General features: G+C 38.0%; 1 protein-coding gene across 4 annotated transcripts in view; it reads left to right on the top strand.

Moving 5' to 3' along the window:
- MAPK8 (mitogen-activated protein kinase 8) overlaps positions 1 to 22987 on the top strand; it is a 48741-nt gene that overhangs the window by 6000 nt on the left and 19754 nt on the right. For 3 of the 4 annotated variants that reach the window (XM_030029746.2, XM_030029750.2, XM_030029749.2), the window contains exons 2-3: positions 19959 to 20125; positions 22794 to 22923. In XM_030029746.2, coding sequence (XP_029885606.1) covers positions 20004 to 20125; positions 22794 to 22923 — 252 coding nt within the window. In that variant the 5' untranslated portion in view covers positions 19959 to 20003. Of the gene's footprint in view, positions 1 to 4554; positions 4639 to 19958; positions 20126 to 22793; positions 22924 to 22987 lie in introns of those variants that run through there. The other variant, XM_030029747.2, reaches the window with a different exon arrangement.

Raw genomic sequence — 22987 nt, 5'->3', positions numbered from 1 at the left:
TTGGAGCACCTGAGGGTGGAAGAGGGAATGGGTTTGCAACCTAAGAAAGAGAAGGCTAAGGGAGAATGTAATTGCTGTATTTAACCATCTTTAAGCAAGGGGTTACAGAGATGATGGAGCCACTTTCCCCTCAGAAGTATACAGTGAAAAGATGAGTCAATGGTCACAAGGCATAAGAATAGAAATTTTGGTAGGACATGAAGGGAATGTCTTGATGCATGGGAGTGGGTGAGCGCTGCACCAAGAGCCTGGAGGGGCCACAGAATCTCCATCTGTGGAGACTTTCAACTGGACAAGGTAGAGGGTAGCCTGATGTAAATACAAGTTTGAAGTTCTGCCTGTTTTGAGTAGGTAGATGATCTCCAGAGGTTGCTTTCAAGCCATATTATGATTCTACTGTTCATAGATTTTTGAAATTTTATTTTCAAATTAGCTTGAGGAAGTTGGCAAAACAAAGGCATGTTAATGTAGATAAGCAAGGCTGCTCAGAACTGTGTTAGAAGTTGTGGAGGGAGAAGTAATGAGATGTGATAAGCATCTTCATTCAAGTCTGCTGGTGGCAATACTGGCATTTTTCTACCCTCCATTGAACTTTCCAGCTGACTAGGCCAGAAGTGCTTGCAGGCTAGCATAAAGGACAAAAAAAAGGGTATGGTACCTATCATGCCTGTGATCACTGTGATGAACAAAAAAACCTATCTCCAAAGGAACAGCCTGCAGCAAGCAGCAGGGTAGCCAGCTGAAGTTTGTCCAGGTCTTGCTTTCTGTAGCGGAGGAACGTGTTGGCGGCTGCTGCTGCAAGGCTTTGATCTTCTGCTGGGTGGGTGACAGTTCCTTATGCTTAGCTGGAGTGTGGTTGCTCCAGGAAGTGGCTTCATGGAGCAAACCAGCTCTGATTTCCAATTGATCACAATAGTTCATGACTGCAGAGAGGTGGTGGGACTAATAGCAGCTGGGAGAAAGAAAAAGAACCATGGCAGATCCATAAATTTTTCTTTGCTGTTGTCCTTAATGGTTGTGCTGCCTTGAGAAGACAGCATCCAGCAGCTCATTTGTTTCTGTTAATCGTTACGTATTTGTCCATTTAGTAAAGTTAACCAGGAATCTTGAGGAAAGGGAGGTGAGCAGAATAGAAAGTTACAACCCAGAGTGACTGTTTTGTATCTTGGCAAAGCGGCTGTCCTGGGGTTTGAACCTGTAGGTAGTTAAATATGTGAATACAGCTGCTCACATGTGACTCTAAGATAGAGTTGTGTGGGAAATCTGGTGTTGGGGATGGCACATCCTTGCAAGCCCTAGATATATTTTTTAATAGCTTTAATGCCTAAGATTATGTTGGAGCAAGGTTAACAGTAGTTATGATGCTTACTTGCAGGATCTCGGGTATAAGAGTACAAATGTAGTTTTGAGCATGTAATCCTCATTTCAAGTTTTACTGTGGAAATGGTAAAAGTGCATACCATGGTTGATGTGCCAATCAGCGTACTTCTTTATAAATTCTTGATTGTTCATTGTGTGAATGTTTTAGATGGTGAGAAACATCCTCGTCGCCTTCAGAGTAGGAAGGGTAGTAACATGATATCCTAAAAAGCTTTATTAGAAAGGTATGGGCTAGGTTCATTTGTTTCATTTAGTGCCAAAAGTGAATACTCAGGAGACACACAGTAACAGGAGGGTCCTTGTGCGGGGCAGTGGTTCATTTAATGAGCAGTGAAGCCTTCCAACAGTGAGTGACTTTTCATTTGCATGGTTGCTGCAATGCAAAACTCCTTGTTGAACAATAGCTGGGGTTTCTTTTGCTGTTTTTTAAATTGAAGCATTACAAGATTGTTGTGCCACTTATGTGTCGAGATGGGGAAAAAGCCGACAGTTCAGTTTCTAATAAGATTATGTTGCACATAAAAGGATTTCATTAATACTAGCACGACATTGTGGGGAAATCAGAAAATCTTGTTGTGACTAGAGCTACTTTATTCTCCCCCTTTTTTAGTTTATTTGAAATTCCTTCTTCTTAGTTTTCTTCAGAAAGTTTCTCATCACAACTCTTCATGTGCATAGCCACTAGCACTAGTGTATGGTGCACAGCAGTGCTTCTGAAGGGTTTTTTTGTTCTTCTTTAAAGAATGGGAATTCTCAAACTCTTCCTAGTTTGGGAACTTCTGTCTTAGTAATTTTTTTGCTAGGACAGAACACCAGGCACTACTGGAGTCTAAGAGAAATGGGACAACAGAACTGTTGCTGTTAGTAATGAATCCTGTAGATTGGTGTAGTTTCCTACAAACTACCTACAAGGTAAAGCATTTATTTTAAATGTACTGCCTGCCTTCCCACCCCACTCTCAGTAAATTATTGTGCAAAGTACTGTACTGCATTACAGGAGGTATCTGTGAAGGAATTGTCAGTGCTGAGGTTCTAATATGTTTTAGAGTTTTTTGTTCCATTCGAAAGCTGTTATTACTGAGGTACTTTAGGCCAAATACTTTAGACAGAATTTCATAGCACATTAATCTGCTCGTACTTAACAGATAAATGCATGAATTAGTGAAAGTAGCACACTCATAATTGGATTCTAAGTTTTTATAACTAGGATTGAACATTAAAATGTTCTAAGATTTATGGGTTTTTTTGTGGAACTATTGATGTGATTCTTAAATGTAATTTTAAAACATTCTGAAAACTTTTTCTCCCAGCTGTTATGCAACTCCTTGCTTCCTCTAATGGTCTATAGCTATTATCCTATTCATCACTGATATTTAATGGGTATTTTAGGTCACTTGGTATCTTTTGTTTGCTTGTGCCCTTTAAAAGAATTAAAGAATCTTTCTTCTGCTGAAACATTTAGCTTCCATATGCTTCATCTTTCCCTACAAGAAGAGGTTAAAGAACAAGCATTTCCTCCTACCCCAGAGTAATCCTGGAATGGGATTTCACTTCTAACGTTGGGTAGATCTCACTGAAGTACTCTGAGTCATATTTACTGATTTACTTTGCTGACGCTTTGCTTATTTATTTTATATTACTGCTTTGCCAGCTGTCATTGGATGAATGGAGGACTAGCATATGCAGGCAAACTTTTGTGGTATGGTTAGAATTAACAGTCCCTTAGGTAGTTAGCTGAAACAGTATAGTGCCAATACTCTCTTCTCGTGAATTTCAAGTTAGATTACTGTTAAGCTTTTTCAAGTACCTGAATAAGTTGAGTGGGCCATGACATATGATCCTGCACAAAAGGGAAGTGTATAAAGCAATATGGAATAGCATTGCCTTGAATGCAGTAGTCCCAGTTATTTGGCAGGATTATGGTTTAACTGAGATTTTTAACCTGTTTTCTGGGTCCAGCAGCATGCATTCAGATTGCATTTCTGAGACAGTTTAATTGAGTACTTAAAATGGGACAGCTTTTTGAAGTCTTGCTTCACCGAATTTTCACTGATTTCAGATTTTAAGAACATTGTTTAAAAAAAAATAAAACTGGAGTGACAAATAATGCCCTGCTATAACTCTGAATATTTTAAACCTTTTAAAAAATGTTTCCCTTTATTTTCTCCCCATCTACTGTCCTTTTGTATAATCTTTTATTTGAAAAAGGATTAAGGAATTGGAAGATCCTTGCCTTATCCTATTATTTCTGAAAAAGAGTGTTTTGCTAAGAATAGTCTTTTAATCTGCTGTCATAACAGCTTCTTTGCCAAACTGTTGAATTACACAAGTTTTCTTTTGATGGGGCCATTCTGGTTTATGATTTCTGTGGCAAAACTGACCTGCAAAAGACAGTTGGCAGTGTTGCTTCGTATATTGTGATAATAGGATTCATCATGGAACCATCTGTAGTGGAACTTCATGTGACATTACACTGAAGAAACTGTAGAGATCTCTTCTATCAAATGTAGCACAGTAGAGTGTTTGCAGAATGATAATTTTCTTTTGTAGATGTAGCACTATTCATTCTGATAATGCTTGTTCTAGAAATATGCTACCTATTAAATCTTTCTGTGATTAATTAAAGTCACAGTTCAGAAGTCCATAAAAAAAAAATTTGAGAGGAAAGGTAGGACGAGAATCTTCAGCATTAGAAATGCCAGTTTACAGGCTGTTTAATATTGCGTGCAGCAGCCTATCTGCCTCTTCATTTACATCCTACTGGCTTGTGAATCTAAAACCTATTTTAAAGAGCAAGGAAGATATTTATCTTAAAGAATCTCTGCTGATGGCTAATCGCTTAAAAAAAGAATGGTTAAGAATAGAGAAACTCTGCAGTATATTCCATTACAAATACATCACTTCACTGTGCAACCTCATGTGTTGATGTCAGTGTCATATATACCCTTACCACAAAATACAAAACCCTGGAAAGCTTACAGTACAGAATACCATATAGTAGCAGAGTGTCCTTGTAATAAACTAAATCAGAAGCGATTTATAACTTGGTGAGGATAGGTATGTTAACTAAGTGCTATTGGCCACAGATGGGGACTTTCCAGAGAGGGTGCACTGGTATTGCAGAGCAGCAGTGTTGATTTACTGGTTGTGTTACAGGAACTGACTTGACCATGAGAAGCGCTGGGAGGTTCTACGTGCTGCTGTCTTGTTGCTGATTTGGATAACCAGGGCTGATGTGACTATCACCAAAATCTACTTGTAAGCCTCAGATAAACTTTGGGTGAATCTTAAACTTCATAACTCTTAGTACAGTTTTCAGGATGTTTTAAATGTTTGTATTGGTGACTCTCTGTAGAGATTGCTTTGTGTTCAGAATATGTACCTTTTTAAAAAATATATTCCAGAAACGAGGAAATCTGGATAGCACCAAGTGTTTGATATTCACAGATGATGAAGTAGTGTCAGGTTTCATCTGCCTTGCCACAAACTGGCAGACTTCTCTGCTTCCTTAGAGGAGAGGGAGATGGCTGAAGGAATGGGGGATAAGCAAGCACAAATTTTCACATCTTTTCATGGAGCTGATAGCATGCATTCACTTAATGCTTCTTTCTTTCCTTGCCTGCAGGCTACTGGAAGTCTGATTTTTAGACCGTGCTATATATTTTGACTTCTCATGCTTCTGTTTTCTGAATCTTAATTTTGTTTTTTACTTCAGCTTCCCATGTTACAAAGTTAGAGCTGCTGGTGTCCATAATGTGTTTTACCTAATTGCCAGGCAGGGCCTAAACCAACAGCCTGTGGACAGTTTTCTTCTGTGACCAGCTGCTTTAGTGGCTGTCGTAAAAGGGAGATAAAACTGAGTAACACTAGAAGTGCTGGAGGTGAGGTCAGTTGTCTGACTGGTTTAGGTAATATGAGTGTGTAGAAGATAAACAGAAACATGCAGTCCTGTGTGGTTTTTTTTTCCTGTGCTTTGTGGCGATCTCTTATTGTCTTTGTGCTGTTAACAGTACCTTAACTCCTCATGAATGACGACTACTATGTGCTAGTATTTTTTGTAGTGGAAGGGCTGCAGCTTATGGACGGGCTTTATGTGACAGTATTTTAGAGTGTAGAGAAATTGAGGTGCAAGAATAGGAAGGTGGATTAAGTGAAATCCTCTCAAGACCTTTATTGATACAAAACAGAAAAACATCTGTTTTGAAAAGAGAGTCACTGCAAAACTTATGGCAGTTGTGAATAATTTACTCTGTGTGTGTGCTATTTGTTACTTGGTTCTTCATTTTCTTGCTTCTACGAGGTATGTGGTGTGTTTATCTGACTGTAAAGAATTCACTTAGCTGAATTTGATTCGATATTAAACAAAACAAATGTTTTAGAAGCAGCAGAAATTATATTGATAGTCTTATTTGGATGTTTTGTAAGAGATGTTTCACAATATGAGAATTCTCTTTAGAAATGTGCGCAGCAGTTTAATACTGATTTTTATATACAGGCTACTCAAAAGTTGTGAATGCAGGTTCAGCATTTGAAGTTGGTGCTGTTGACTCCCGTTCACAAGTAGCATTTTCTTAAACCGCTTTACAAAACATTGCTGTTTGATACTTGGTTTGCATAAATGCACGCTTTGAGTTTCTGAGGAAAATGTGATGTGGACACATTGGCCTTGCCTGCATTCCAAAGGGAGCAGTGTGTGAAATTGCTGTTGGAGCTTTGGTGGTTCTGTCCATGCCAGCTGGCCAAGCAGTGCTAGGAAATGGTTCAGCTGGAGCAGTGTTTAACAACAGGAATTGGTTTTGTGGCTTTCTACATGTTTGGATGTGATTTTACACTACCTGTTTCTAGACAAATGCCTGTATCTCTGTTGTGCTAGTTACAGTCTTCATTTTGTTGCTGCCTGTCATAGGTCTTTCCTTACTGTTAAACAGCCTCTGAATTGTTAGTTACTTCTGACATCATATCAGACTGTTTGAAGTTACTTGAAACATGGAAGTGGAAAAGCTTAAGTTCCAGTTGCCTAATACAAAAATCACTGAGGGCTGCTCACTTTCTCCAGCTTCAGGTTTTCCCAGTTTCAGATTCAGCTGTTAACATTTTGGCACTGATGACTGCAACCTGTGACTAATTGCTATTTCTGGCTACCTAGTATTTGAACATAAATTGATGCAGGGAATTCAAGCGCTGGTGCATAAAACATAGTGTTGAACATGATCTGTTCGAGCTCATTCCTCGTTTTATTATTAACCTTTTATCGTGGCTTGTGAAACATTTGGGGTGAGGTTCCCAAAAGGACATGCTGCTTTGTGGAAACATGTACTTTTGGCTGAGATGCTATGGTATTGATCAGATAAGTCTGACAGGAGCAGTGCTAGAGAACATGCCAGCTTCAAGTTCCTGCCTGTATGACTAATCCTGCACATATAATCCCTAGGGGGTCCTAGCTTCAGTGACACTGCAGAACGTGTCCTCGGCCTTGGTGAAATTGCGTTGTTCGAGAGAGGACAAGGAATAGCACGGAAACGGAAAACTCAAGGGGCTGAATTTGCTAGCAGCTGCTACTGAAGAGCTCTGCTTGGGAAGGAAGTATATTCCTCTTCTCTGGAGAAATCCTTGACTGGCTGCCAGTAGTAATTCTCCTCTCCCTTTCCTCCCTCCAAAGAAAACAAGGAAGCTCCCATGTGTTGGTGGTACTCGTAGGTCAGGCTGCTTACCTGCTCTCTGCCCCTGTGCTGCAGCTGCTGTCACGGCCCCTCTGTGGGTGTCATTCACTAACTGAAGTGACTACAACAAGGAGCAGGTCAGTTTGTTCAAGATAAAAAATGAAACATGCATTTGCTATCCTTATTTGTGTATATATATTTTTTCTTTTTTTTTTTCTTTTAAAAACTTCTAGTCTGCCCCTAAACTGGAAGCTGACTTTTAGTAGGTGTGAAATTTTATGGAAGCATTCTGCCCCCTTCCATAACACACTGAAGTTATTTTTATTCAATGGATAACACAATGTCTGGCTTGGGCATTACAATTAATAAAATGTGTAAATATTAGGCTGGGAAAGATTTAAATTGCAGGAAGCTCACTGAAAGTAATGGAAAAAAAAAAAAGTTGCTGGTTGTGTTTCTATGAAGAAGTTTTCTCCTTTCCTGCCCCTCAAATTCTGCTATAATAGCATTAAAGATAAAAGTTCACCCATTTTTGCAAGAGGGAAGAATAGACGGCTGTGCCTGGGTGTCTGCTGAAGAACTTCTCTGAATGACTGAGAAGTTAACTAGCATTTAGCAGCAGCTCTGGAGATAGCCCTGGTGTCCCCCTAGAAGATTAGTTCCTCCTCAGCGCGCTTGGCCTCTGGTCTCCTGCCTCTTCCTCACTGCGCGTTTTACAGATGGGGAAAAAAAACGCCAAATCTTCCTGTGTTAATTCAGGCTCCTCTTTGTTGTTCTTTTTGTCTTCATATTATCCTTAGTAAATCTTAAATATATATTTCTGCTTTGATTGCTTTGGTTTTGATTTTTAAAACTGCAGTTTTTCTTCCATAATCCAGAGTCATAACTGGCAGTGAGAAAGATGCCTATTTCCAGGGTAGTCCAGGCTGCCTTGACATTTTTAAAGAGATACAGGGGAGATGTGGTTTCTTGCCTAAGTGTGAAGTGCAAGGTCTGGAGTTTGTGAGGATTCAAGGAACTGCCTGTGCTGTAAGGAAGCACAGGAAAGCCTCTGCTGGAAGCTGGAAATGGGGGAGGTTGGCCCCAAAGCTGGACTTGCTGGAATATAGGATGCAAGTATTTTTGAGATGGAAAAGGGAATAAGGAATGGATGGTGCATGCTGTTATGTCTGTGGAGAGAAGTGTGGGATTAGAGAGCAGAAGCAACCCAAAGACTAGAGAGATGTACGTGTTGCAAGAAGGTGGCCTGATTTAGAGCATCTGAGAGTACCTCATCTGCAAAAGGTTCTCTGTGAACACTGAAGTCACCGTGTGTACTTAAGCATGTAAAGTCTTAAAAATGCTTAGTTTTCTCTGTTTGAGTCCCTACCTTCAGTCACTACTAATCTGGGTGAAGACTCAAAGCACCTCACGATTCTTGAGGTCCTTTATACTTCTTTTATACTTACATCTGGAGCTGGTGGTTGTAAGAAAGCTCCCTGTATGTGAGGTGTTAGGATTGTTTGTCTGTTCCAAACAAAACTGGGATTTGGGGAAAGACATCAGGTGTGGAGATTAAAATCAGATTTGTTTTGTGAGTGCCTCGTTCAAGATGCGATAGCAGGTCCTTGGAATGCTCTTGTGTAGACAACATGAAGTATTGAATTTAGCAGAGTTTTAGATTTTACTAAGGGAATTTTTATTGACAACTGATAAAGAAATAAGTATAGACTTTTTATTTACCACGTTAAGAACTTAGAACAAAAAGTTGAATTTTAGATATTTTATGAGCAGCTTATGAAACTATTTTTATGTAAATATTCTTTTCCAAGCAATGTAATTTGTTGATCTTCCTTGTCAAAGGGAAGACATGCTTCCTCCTTTGCTTAGAGCCTTTTCTGCTCCCAACCATCCCACATACAGATTGTGTTGTATTTAATAGTAAAGCCAATGTTCGTTTTAATTTTATGAATTTCTTTATTTTACTTTTCTATAGATGGGAGAGGGGTCACTGTGCAGGTTTGAATTGAAATTCAGTATGGAGTGTGGGTGCTGTTGTGCGAGCCTGTGCTGTTTAAGTGGTAGACAGCTCCTTGATACTGACTGGGGCTCCAAGTGATTTTTGGAATGCAGAATTAAGTTCAGTTCATTGCAATTGCCTTCAATTAGGTGATCCTTTTATAGGAACTGTAATAAGGTGAATATTGGCCAAGAAAAGGCTGCTGGAGTGCAGAAGGGGGTGGTTTACTTCCTTGCCTGTCCTCCCCTGAGTAGGTTCCTCAGATTACAGTTACTGTCTTAATATTCAGATGAGATGACAGGAATATGAAGAAAACTATACCTAGTTTTCTAGATGACTAGAAAAAGTCATTGTGTGATCTGGCTGGAGCATGAGGTTAGAGCCACTATATGAACCTGTAAACTGCAACATTAAATCACTGGAAAGATTGCATTAGTATTAATGGATTTCATGCATTGTTAATTTAGGAGTCTGTGTAGCTGTTTCCTGTAAAATGTACCGAGAACAGAGTTAGTTTAACAGAAAGGGCTCTAAGTCTTCCCAAGAGATTTATCAATCTGGCAAGGATGTTTGCTGAACCACTGAGGTAATTCGTTGGTACAAACAGCCTATATTATAGTCTCTTAAGTTTCATTTTGCTGTTACATACTCAAAATTGTGTTTTGCTTTAAAGCCATGTTTATTTTTCTATACCAAACCTGCCATCTTTTCTGATATTACCATCTTTAGTGGAGAAAGCTGTCTATTTATTGTTAAATATTCAACAGGTTCTTGGAAATCAAGAAATTGGCTTTGAATTTTCTGTAAAAAATTAGTATTAAAAAGAAAACATGACAGTCCTCAAGTTTAAAAAAAACCAAATGCATCTTAAATCTCTTGTTTTCATGCAAACCAAAGTGACTTACCCTTCTCTGTTTGAACTTGAAAGCAGTAGGCAAGTCATAACATAGAAATCTAAATGTGCCCTTGTTGCGTTTATGCAGGTTTCCCCTGCCTCAGTACTTCTCTTCTGGATGAACACTGAGATCTGGTGTCCCTCTTGTTTTACTGAATCTGTAACTAGTGAAGTTTGACTTTGTGGTGGCCAAAAGATACGTTAAAATATGCTATATTTTAAGAAATGTACCTGCACTGCACTTCAGACCAGCAGTATGTAAGAATCACTCCGGTATATTTGTGGTTTTGTTTAATAGTTGCCTGTAGAAGATAGCTCCTGAGATCAAGCTGTAGACTTGAAATTTTGTGCTGTGCCCCTCCTTCTGTGAGTGGCGTAAGCCAGAGGACTCCTATAATGCAGACGTACATCAGAGGATGTGTGAGGTGCTTCCATATCAATTACGCACAAGCTAGAAACCTCATTAAACACGTCAACATTAGGAGTAGTTTAGACAATTGTGTGGAAGTTGTTCAACTTAAAACGATCTGATTTGTGAAGGCGTAATTTGAAAGCTATGCAAAATGTTAGGAAGATTAATCCTATAGTCAACAATAAGAATATTTCATTTTAGATAAGCTTCAGGTTTTTCAGACATCTTTAGCATTTATAATGGTCTTGTAATATCTTGCTGCAGTGTTTACCCAGCTAACGTTAACTCCTTTTTCCGAATTCCTTATCTGCATTAGCATTTAACAGAGCTGGAAGTATTGTGAAATAAAACTTTCAGTTTCAAAGGCAGTATGGAAAAAGAAAACATTATTAAAACCATGATTACTTTTGTGAATAATTATGAATAGTTATGAAGGTAACTTTAAGAAACAGAATGCTTTTGTTCTTTCATTTCCTAAATTTGAGCCTTTGAAGCATTTGTTTTATTAAATATCTGAAAACTGGGCTCTATTTGCAATATCCATTTAGCAGATGTCCCGAAGCCTTTAAATGTGACAGCTGAAAATTAGACAAGCATTCACAAACATGATGCGTACAAATCAGCTCTGTGTGAACTGTATTTTCACAAATAAATTAAATAAAGTTCATTCTTGCAAGAGCTTTATATACACCGTGCATTTGTTGTGCTTTCAGTAGCAATGTGGTATATACTTGAAATACTGTTGGCTTTCTCTAGGTCAACCACAGATTCCTATAGAATATTAATTTCAATAGTGTTAGATCCCCTTCTAAATGGAGTTACTGAATCGACATTGATAGGTAGCGTATGTCATTGTAATGGTGATTGTATTACTAATTAATGTGTTAATGTATGCAATTGTTTTATTTAAAAATTGTCTTTTTCCATTTCTGTATCTCTTAACTGTCATGATTTTCATCTTTTGTCACCCTACTTCTGAGCAGCTACTGTAGTAATCTCCTTCCTTAATTATAAAACAGTTTTGCCTAGGAGCCCCCAGTCTTCAGTACATGTAGGTAGATCGCTGTCTTAGCTGGTATTTGTGTTGTACCTACCTAAGGCATGTCTTGCCCCAAAGACTGCTGGTTTAGCATCCTAATTTTCTTCTAAGACTAAGCCCATTTATGCTTGCTCTGAGGAAAGGATTGCTTTAGAAACCATGAACATGAAACCCAAGTCTGATTCCACGCAAAACTTATAACTAATGATGGTTTTTGCATCCTATGATTTTTCTCATTTCTTATATTTACATTTCAAGCTATAAGGGTATGAAAATATCTTCTCAGCTCTACTTCTTCACTGCAGTAGGAACAAACTGAATATGTATAATTTCTTACATAAAAGGATAGTTAGGGTAAGGTATTGTGCACTGTAGCATGGGATGAATCCTGGATTTTCATTTCATGTTGTCTAGTAAAGGTAGGAAAAAAGCAATTAACGAGCAGTCTTAGAGACTTAGCTGAACAGAGCATATGTTTCTCCACCCTTTAAGTTGGTAGTATTCTAGCCAATTCTATTTCCATGTCCCTAGTGGGAAAATTATCTCTTGGGTTCCATTTCTTTGTCTGAAGAGAAGAGACAGCTCTCAAATGTATGCTTTTTGTCAGTTTGCAATGCAACCTTTGAAGCTTTCCTGTTAATTGTTACTCTCTCTAGCGAGGGAAAAGCACAGAAGAGGTCATAAAATATTTTGTGCTCTAATGTAAACTGAGAGATCCTTTCTTCCACAAAACCTGTTCCATTTCTGTTCCTCTGTATGCCTGGAATGCATGCATTCAGGTCACTGCGTGAGAGAAGTAACATTATGCATAATTATGTGTTGTTTTTGAAGTGATCTCTAATTTAAAAAGCATAGACTTGGTATCTAGTTGATGTGAAGGCTAGCAGGTGTGATAGCCAAGAAAATATTACTTGATGGTAGTGCTGCGCTGAAGGTAAATACTCAGATGTCTAGTTGAAAGCACATGGTTTTCCAATTAAACTAATTGTGGATACATAAACTTGCTGTGGTTAACTCAGGCGTACAACACTTAGGGCCCATGTGAGCTGGGCAAGTTCTTGTAATTGCCTGCTGTTTCAGCTAAACTTCTCTGAGTCCTCACGCACATAAGCCTGGATTGATCTTAAAAGCAAAATGTGAGATTGCCCAAGTCCAGCCATAATGACGTGGTGGGTACAGGTCTGATAACCTTGTCTGTACCATAAGCTCCGCATAGCCATAATCCTCGACTGAGCCACACTGGTGCCAGCTCTAGTTTGAACACATTAAGTTCATTTACAGTTTGGAAGTATGCTGTTTAGAGTTGAAGCTCTGTTACTTTGGAGGCCCCTTTATAGCACTGTCCAGTGGTATAGATCATAGGCATAAAAAGCATTAAATAAAATGGGGTCTGGAATGAGCATCAAGTCATCTCTCTCTGCCTTCTAAAGAAATCAATTTACACACTCTGCAAAGGCAAGTTTACCAAATATATTGCTATTGTTTATATGATTTTGCATTGGGAGTTTTTTGTTTTATCTATATCTAAGTCCATCTGGCCATTTCTAAGGTTTTTAATGCACCTGCAGTAGGACTTATTAAGTGAAAGTTTTGTGAGCAAAGGATTAGCTCATCTCTTTCCCACCCCACCTTTCTATCCCCAAGCCCTCTGTTTCTCCGGTATATTTAGGCTGTACTAGAAAAATATTTTAATGTATACTGTCCGTACATTGTCCTGCACCTTGATTAATAAATAGAATGCTTTCTGTATTAGAGACAAAGTTTCATATTAGTATTAAAATACAGCATTATGTTATCTTCCAGATACCTTGAAGGCAGCTAGTTTATATAGAACAGTCTTTTCGAGAAATGCTAATGTACATGCCTTTCTTTAAACAGAAGTAAATGGCAGATGTTTGCATATTTGTGTATAAACATTGCTATACATAGTTTCTTTCATTCTAAAATCTTACTGTTGTTTTAAATGTGCTTATTTTAAAGCTGGGTCAAGAAATTTAGTCAATCTTCATTATCAGTATTATTCACTTGTGGAGGAGGAGGAGAATGGGGTGTCAGTGAAACACTTTTGTAAATGTACATACTTCTTAAGGTTAGCCATAATATTTACTTTCATAGTTATATGCTACTTGGCTTTTAAAGGAGCTACAGGTTCAATGCGTCCATGTTCAAGCTTTTACAACTTAAACTTTATCAGGCTGTATAAAGGAAGTGATGAGTGGAAATTGTTGACCATCTTAAGTTTCCTGCAGGACTATTGAATTCTAGTTGCTTTTAGTGGAATCAGACTAAGACTTATGCACAGCCTAGGGGGTTCCCTAGGGGACTTTCACTGTATGGATATAGTGTTATTTCCATTTCCAACATTTTTGTTGTGCTTCCTTGGGTAAATACTACTTATGGCAATCTGAAGAATTAGTAAGTTAATATGCCAAACCACACCTTACTATCTTAGGGTTCAGTTTTGGAGTATCCTTATTTTGAGTAGTTGCAGGCTGCCACTAAAAGGTTGCCATGTATTGAAATTTGCATAGGCAAGGTATTTTCAAGGAAAAGCACAATAGTTGATGTGTGAAAGGAAACTGAAGTGTTCTGCGGGATTCTTCCCCTGCCGACAGTTTACAGTGTTCTGGCAAGTTGACAGTTAATAGGACAAATGTATTATTAGTTTCCTCATTAATAATAGAAATCTGGAGTCTGCATCCTGCTTTTCTTCCCATATGTGTTTCTGCAGAATTTCTAGAAAATGGAACAAAATGTCAAATTTCAGGCAGGCGAGTTTATCTCGTATAGCTTAATCATATTTTAATGAAAGACATTGCAGGCATACATTGTGTAAGAATGTTGAAACTCTGATGGTTTCTGAATTTAGACTTAGTTTAATATTTAAAGACTTAAGTCTTCTGGTGTTGTGGATCTTTGAAGCTAGACTTCATAAGACTAGTCACCAGTAAATTAGCAGGTAGTAAATTAGCAGATAGGAAAAAATGAAGTCTTTGGCTTTCTTCTGGGAGCTGTATTTACAGAGCTGGGCAATACCAGGCACTTCTGAGGATGCTTTTGTGAGAGGTAAAGAGACAGGGAGCACAATGGGTTCTGAGCCAAGTGGGTGCAAAACATTGGGTGGAAGTAAACTTACTTGTAAAATGAGAGGCTTACACTTTCCACGGTTGATGGACAAAACTGTGTAGAAGTTATAAGAGACTTTGAGGTGATGGGCACAGAGGAGATGGATGTCAGGGCTGGTTCAGGCTGAGGAAGCTGTAATGGCTGGAGGAAATGCTGGAGAGTTGGAGGCGAGGGCAAAGAGTATGTAAGTTCTGAGACCTCTGTCATCTGTGCTGATCTGAGCGCATTACGTCCAAGTGGCTTATTTACATGCCACAATAGCTCACCATACAAAATGTGCAAGAAATGGCTTTTCTGAGAATTGACTCCATTTCTTCTCAAGCTGAATAAGTCAGTGTTATGCTAGAAGGGCATGCATTTAAAAATGAAGAGGTAGACTATACCTCTTGCTAACACGGTAGAGGCTGATAATTTTTGATGAACAGTGCATGGGGCTGCAGAAAAAGGAGTGATAATTTAGATGCAAGTGGAGATAGTCCTACTTCCTCACTCCAGGATACCTCTCCCTCCTTCCTCATTTATTCAACCCCTCTCTCTTGCTATCGCTGTTTAACTGATGTCATTTCTCTATTCTATCTATTGGTGTGGGGTGCTTTGAATTCTTTCTCTGCTTCAGCCATTATTATAAGCCTATACTTCAATCTCCTGTGAAGCTTATGGGAACAAACCTCATGGATAATGGGAAAGGAACCAACTACTATGATTCTGGTTGCATGTGCTCGAGCATATGTTTAGCTACATGAAGATTTTTCAGGCTTCTTTGTAAGTCAGTTGGGCAACAGGCTAATGTTTGTGTTCAGCTAATCTGTTTGGTATCTTCATCCTTCTCATGTTTTGAACTGTGCTGACTGTCAATAAATACTCTGAGGAATAGTAAACAAGAATATCCTAATCTAAAGCAGACTTTTTTTTTGGGGGGGGGGGGGGGTGCACATTGGGATGCAAGACATTACATATATTAGTCTTTAAAAAATATGACATTAAATTTGGAGTGGTGCTCCAGAGATGCTGTATGCAAATGTATATTGAAGTACGAAAACTTCCCAGTTGTATCTGAGTATTTGTTTTTCTTCTTTGTTTTGACTGCTTTTACTTGTGTTTTACACCTTGACTTGAAGTTTCTCAGGAGTTCTTTAAACTATTTTTTCAGAAAGCAGTCCCTTCCCTGAAATAGTGCCTTACTGAAAGTGCAGAAGAAGTTTGGTTTTGCTGTATGGAAGAGCAGGGCTGTCTGTTTTTACTCGCTTCCTCCTGTAAATAGTTCCTGCAAAAGCAATCTTTGTACTGCAAAACCCATCTCCTCAGTCTTGCTCTTTACTCATTTCCTAGGACTTGGAAATATTGCCAAATAGTGGTCTGAGAAACTTTCAGTCTTCACAGTTTTGCAAGCCTAGTGATGTATGGCTCAAGGTAGCAGTGGGGTGTATGAGGCATGGTTCAGGTAGGTCACATCTCTTACCCACAGCTATTAAAAAGCACATCAGTTATAAGGAGGAGTTACTCAAGTTTCATGACTAAGGGGGAAGCATTCACTGAAACTTTCTGGTAATTTATTTTGTAAAGAGTTAACTATGCATTGGCAACTGGAAGACTGAGGTTTTTCAACTGTCAGTAGAAAGATACAGTGCATTGTAGGCTGTTCAGTATTATTCACATGCAATGTATGGCGTGTTTTTTAACAACATTTTGAAGAGTCCAGTAGCAAGGAAAACCTTTTAAACCGTAATCTGATAGTGCTTTTATAGAATGTTATGGTTTTTCCATTTTATTTCTTTATTCTTTACTAATTGGGGTTTTTGTTTGGTTTTGTTTTGTTTTTTTTTTAATATTAAGTTCTAAGTGTCATGGCTGACATCAGTTGGTAAATTCTTCAACAGGGTAGAGGCACATTTAATTATATTTGACTGTCACTGAATCATGTCCCTCAAATTCTTAGCTCGTTCTTTTTTAAGTAACCGATTATAATTAAACCATTGACAGCAGGAGTTTGTAATTTGTGTGGAATTAAAACAGGAATGTAATAATTCTTGGGACTAGAAAGTTTAGCAGATTTGGGTTTTTTTAATTTTCTAACTGTAACTCTTACATTGTATCACAATTCAGGGCATTTTATCTACAGTATTTTGCTTTAAGAATCTATGTTGGAATAGTTCCTCTTTTAAAAATTTTTGAATAGCTACTTAAATAGATTTAAAATATTTGAATTTTTGAATGTAAATTTTTTTTATTGTTGAAGTAGATGTTATAGATGTTTCCTTTCTCTATTTAGGCAGTCAAATGAAAGAAACTTTGTCTCTAACTGATTTCAAGCTTGGGGAGCAAAACCATCGTGTACTTACTCTGAAGCTTGAAAAAGCCTAGTTAGACATATCTTCTTTAGATAAGCCTGTTTTTTTTCTATGGGTATGGAAAGACAGGTGAGGACACAGCTCTTTGAGAGAGGTGAGCTTGCTGTGCCTCATGCACAGCAGAGAGTGGAAGTGGCAAAACCAGAGTGTTGAAGAAGGGGAGACTCAGCCTAGAATGAGTGAGATGGTGGGCTGGTGCCAGGCTGGCCTCCTGCATGTTGTAGTCCTGACCGAAGCTGTCTATCAGCCAAATATTTTGGCACCAATGCTCATGTATAGGCAAAACTATTCTTCCTGCTTTCTCTTTGGCCAGTGGATAGATTCCCCATCTTCCCTGGAGGCTTTGCTTTGGGAGACACCTGCAGAATGCAGGGGCATGGACCATGAGAGCGTAACGCTTCATGGTGATCTCCTCTATCCATGATACAATCACAGGCTAAAGTGAAAGAGAGAATTTACATACCAAACCTTATCACAAAGTTGGTTTTTTCTTAGGATTAGCATTGCTACTCTAATAGTCCAGAGTGTGGGCTTTTCAATTATGAAGCTTAGACTTAGTGTACAAATGGTTTATTTTTTTTTCAATTATCTTTGGAGCAGAAAGGGGTAGACTAATTGGTTATAGGCAGTACCTAGGTGACTGCAAAGCTAATATATTCAGAAAGGAGTGAAAGCTTTATTACAGAAAGATTACACACAGAATTCTTGTTTTTTACCTTAGTAAAAATAAGCAAGTTTTATGTGCTGATATATGCTAAAATACTATTATGAATTATAAAATTATTAGTAAATACAAATTTCCCAGTACGTATTGCCAAGCACATTTTACAGTATTGAACGCATAGCAAATGACAAAGCTTTAAGGCAATAAAATTTGCTTGGTAATCATACCATGTACAGTATACATGTAAAATCTGTTAATATAAAGGAATTCTAAGAGAATAGTTTCTCAAGATCCTTTTCTTAAACTGTACTTGCTTTGTTTCACCCTTTGATCCTATGAAGTTTACCAAATTGAAAGAAAATTCAATTAAACACTTGGCTTTGGCTTTTCAAAGTATTGACCTTTAAATGGGAAGGTGTCAACATTCATCTCAAGACCTTGCATGGAAAGTAGCAGTCCTTCCTGCATTTGTTTCTGAGGAATTACCTAAAGTGAAGTATTAAACTTTCATTATCTTGATGCTGATACCAAACAGCAGAGCTCTATCTACTAAGCTGTTCTGGCTAATCCTACATTGTTCAATGTCACTACATCTTAATACAGTTTTAGTGGATAAACTCATTAGTCCTTTTTCTCAGCTGATGACGAACAGATGTAAGATTGTGTGAATTACTGTCTTCATTCTTTGTTTTCTGTTTTCAAAAATTTTTTTGGCTGATTTCATACCTTCCACAACAAATTTTCTCTCTTCTGTTTTGGGGAGGGGGGGTGTGTCATTATGTATTTGTTGGGCATCTTTATCCCAAAACTTTGTGTGAGTACATCTGTGAAGGAAGTGTTGAGGAAGAGGCAGTGTCCCAAGATGTAGTAATAAAATGGATAGGGGAGAAAGAGCTGGGGATGGTGTCATGTATTGCGAAGAAATTGGGCTTTTTGTCTCCCTCCAGTAAGCCTACCTCCACCCCATAGAGCTACCATTTACAGTCTGGATCCCCAGCTTGTATACAGTTTTTCTTGTGCTAGGCAACAGTTCTTGTCCATTTATGACTCCCTTATCAACTGGAGAAGGAAGCCTTTAACAATACTGCTAATGCGCTGATACAAGTTCCTTTGGTATTTAGTTAAGTCTTTGTGACAGAAACTCACTTTTTTGACAGTGTTTTGGAAAAGGTCCTTGTTTATTAGACATCTCTTTTGAGATAAATGCCAATTAAGGCAGTGGGTTTTTAATTTCTAATATATAAATAAAGATGTGTCCTTTTTAGAACTTCAGAGTGCTTTTTATTGCACCGTCGTGGCTGAAATGAATACAGGTCAGCTAGTTGAAAGTGGAATTTGGTAAATTTACAGATTCTTAAAAAGAATTCTACTTGTACAACATTTGTGATTATTTGTGGAGGCTACATTTGCACTGTCTGCATTTTCAAAGCTTGTTTAAAATTTAACAAATGTATAGTGTCATGGTGTACAGAAGCTAAGAATCTGTTTGGGGCTGTTGAATAATGATATGGGAATGTATTCCTTAAGTTAGTAACAAAGGAAGACAGCATGCTGTTGCTCTTGAAGAAATGAAGGAATTTCTTCTTCTAGTCAAACAGGAATTTGCACTACTAGATATCTATTACAGCTACACCCAAAACCCATGTAAAGAGAAAATTAAAAGTGCACAGTTAACATCAAAGAAAAAGGAAATGATACAGTAAAAGCCACCATGCAGTTTTATTTTTTTCTCCTGTGGACATGTGCATTGAGATGTTGCCTTTCTTTTTTTAATATGAGGGGGTTTTGGTGGAATATACAACCTCTTTTCCTACTCTTATTCTCTCTTTCCATGATAATTACTTTTATTCATAGGAGCTAGTATGTGAGATCTCTGACAAGGCCAGTTTTCCTTTTCTCACCTAGATTGACTGTATATTTCCATATCAGTGACAGGTATTCCTAGCTGTTGTGACCAAGAGTACTTTGATGATCGCAATGTCTGGAAGACTTGTTGATGTTTTGTCACTCTTGTATTTACAGAGTCGTGCAACAACTTAGGTTGGAAGGGACCTCTGGAGAATGTCTGGTCCAAACCCTGCTCCCTTGCTGCATGTGTGTGTGTGAAGGGATGGCAGCACTCTTGGAGCTCTCTGGATGACATATAGCTTCCTGGCTTTTGATCTTCTCTCATTGCCGTTTTGAGATTTTTGCTACCATCCATTCATTTTTGTTTTTCTATTATTTTTGCCCTTCTAGAATCCTATCTTAGGAACATTCCTAAAAATAAAACATTTCAGACACATGCCATCTCATTCCTGTAGACATTAAAAATAGCATACATTTGCATATGGGTCTTACTTGGGAAGTGTCTTCTGCGTATCAAAGAATTTTGCCTTTTGTCAAATTACATACGGTTGTAAAATCTTAGTTTTTCAAATTTTATTTCTTTACAGGCCAGAAGTAAAATTTGGATGAAGCGATCTAACTAAGCTGCCGCCATGAGTAGAAGCAAGCGTGACAACAATTTCTACAGTGTTGAAATTGGAGACTCTACTTTCACTGTATTGAAACGGTATCAAAACTTAAAACCAATAGGATCAGGAGCACAAGGGATAGTATGGTAAGGTTTCTTTAAAATTTAAATGTACTTTTAGGTTCCTTTAATAGAATTTTCTGAGTCCTTTAACTGGTTTATGTTATTGAGTAGGGGTGTGGAGAACTACCCATTACGTGCAAAACAGCAATAGTAATTATTGGCTGTTTTTCCTCAGCAAGGGCTGTCGCTGTTGCTTTTTGACCTGTGTCCTTTCCTGCTTCCGAACTGATGCCCTTCTGTGCAAATTCATCCAGCTGTGCTGAGTCCCGTAAATTAATGGAGGGAAAAAAAACCTGGATAAAGAAACTAATCCTAATCCTAAGCCACACTGTTTACAGTGAAACAAAAGCCAGAAATACTCTATATAATATTTGCTGCTTATAAATGCTTTTACTTCTTGAAATGGTTTGTTGGGGGCCTGTTCTACTTAGTTTCATAATCTAAGTAGTCCTTGATACCGGTTAGTGAGCATTTGTGATGCTGACTGTCATTGTAATATGTAAATACCTGATGCAGTTTAGGAAAATGACTTGAAAATATTTCTTTGAATAAGAGCTCTGCTGTGTGGACTGAAGATTGTCTGAACCATTTAAGATTGGTGGCAACTAGCAGCTTGTAGGCACTGTTTCTTGTGCAGTGATACTGTCCCAAAGATAAATAAGCTTCCTGCGAGTTTTTTGAATGTTCAAGAGAAGGATGTAGATAGCACAGGAACTTGCAGGTTTTCCAGTTTATTGTAACTCTTAAGATGCTAACCAGGGGCATAAAAATACAAAAGAAACATCAAGGAAGAGAAAGGTAGGAAAAAGCATAATCTTCTCAAGTACTTTTCCCTGCAACGTCTTTACTGCCTTGCTCTTGTCTTCATAAGTGTTTAGAGAATGTGTGGTATGGGTCTGGTTTTGTTTCGTATTTGTGTTTTAGCTGGGTTAATAATAAAAAAGTGTGCTTAGTGCAAATGAAATCTTGAAGGCCAGTACTCTAGAAAGAGTTGTTTTTGAAATGGTAACTTCTGGAATTAAGATTATTTGGTCTGTAAGTAGCAGCAGCAGAAAAACTGATCTGAATTTTGTTTGCATGTGTGTTAATATAATGAGGACAGACAGTTGTTTGACTAGAGTTTGTTTACTTGCTACACAAATGCCTGCAAAAGCTTTAGATGTTATTATTGTCCTTCTGATTTCCAGTCATATGTTACTGCCCGTTTTCCAAATGTACTGCCCCTTCTAGAGCTGAAATCCAAAAACTGACCATGTAATTACTCTAGTGTCATTCTGTAATTGCTGCTAGTGGTAATTGAAACCTTTTTAGTTAAACTGCTCTGATTACCCTGAGGAGGACTGGAGTGCTCGTGTGGTTAAATCTTGCCCATGTCTGGAGGAGATGGGGCGTAATTCCTGTGATTTGGGTTGGGATTTTGGGGTTTTTTTTGTTGTTGTTTTGTTTTGTTTTGTTTTTTAAAAACCTGATCCAACTTGATTTGGAGGAATATTAAGTAGATGGCCTAAAGGCTCAACCGTATCTATTACTGAAACGGACTCTAAGGCTACCATTATGTACTGGGGATGCCGAAGTTTAAATACTGGTACAGGAGTCCCATGTTGGCAGTCTTGCTTGGCCACCTCTTTGCTGCTCTTTCATAAGATATTCCTTATCTTGGGAGTAGGTGGGGGAAATTCCAGATAGTTGAAAATGTAAACCAAGGAAAGTTACCAGTATATGTTGTTCCCATTTTTTCTTTCTTCGATAGTGACTAGAGGTTTTGATGACGTAAAAAAAAAAATAATCGTTCAAGCCTATATACTATGTAGACAACATGCTTTTTAAAGTAGCTAGTTGGATTTAGTAGGTGCTGACCATTTACTGGCAGATGTTCTTCATTAGGTTTGCGTACCATTCTTGATAAGAGACAAGAAAACGGTATTTTCCATGCTGAGGCTTTCTTAGTAACTGATAAATATTTCCTGAGTCTGCATGGTAGTCAGCTGTCGTATTACCTCTTACAGGAAACAAAACCTGTGCCTTCCTGTCATGGAAATGTGATATGGGAGTTGTCCCCAGTAACGGTCTTCGTCAGTTAAACAGCCTGTGTCACTGAATCATATGACAATCTTGGCATTAGTGTGCAACAAAATGTTATTCTTTCTTTTTACCAAGTAAAAGCCAGCGACATCAAGATGTTAAAGCTTTCCTAACATTTTTTTTCATTTTATCTTGACATTGATGCTCTCATTGTCATGAGGATATTAAGCAACTGCATACGTGAAAGCAAGCATGGGACCTTTATATAACCTACTTTTGCTCTCCCCTCCCTACCTTTCAGTGTGAAGATTTTACATAAAATTGATGTGCTTTTTATGTTTGAAGTGTTTTGGATCTTTTTAGGCAGTCTGTTCTTGAGTGCCAATGAATGGCAAGAAGTCAGTATCTTTAGTGAGACACTTTAGGAAGCAGAGATCCTGTATTATTTTGTGGAGTTAGTCATGTGTTAATACTTTGAAGCTGGGAAACATTTTAAATTTTGAATCGCTCAGCATACAAGCGCATTTTGCTATTACACTCCCTAAAGCTGAATAATACTGGAAATTCGGTTTATCTGCAAACATAATACAAGGTATTTGGAAAAGGTGGCAACTGCCACAGATTAAAGGACCTTGACACTGAGATGTAATAATGTTATTTTTAATTACAGTGCAGCTTATGATGCCATCCTTGAACGAAATGTTGCAATCAAGAAGTTAAGCCGACCGTTTCAGAACCAAACCCATGCTAAAAGAGCCTACAGAGAGCTTGTTCTTATGAAGTGCGTTAATCACAAAAATGTGAGTGCAGTATCCTGCTTTAAATGTTAAAGAAATAACTAGAAGGTTATTCTTTGTAAAAGTC

Source organism: Aquila chrysaetos, chromosome 11 (assembly GCF_900496995.4).
Source record: "Aquila chrysaetos chrysaetos chromosome 11, bAquChr1.4, whole genome shotgun sequence".
Classification (NCBI taxonomy): domain Eukaryota; kingdom Metazoa; phylum Chordata; class Aves; order Accipitriformes; family Accipitridae; genus Aquila; species Aquila chrysaetos.
Note: the sequence above shows the minus strand (reverse complement) of the source record. Positions and strands in the feature narration are given on the sequence as shown.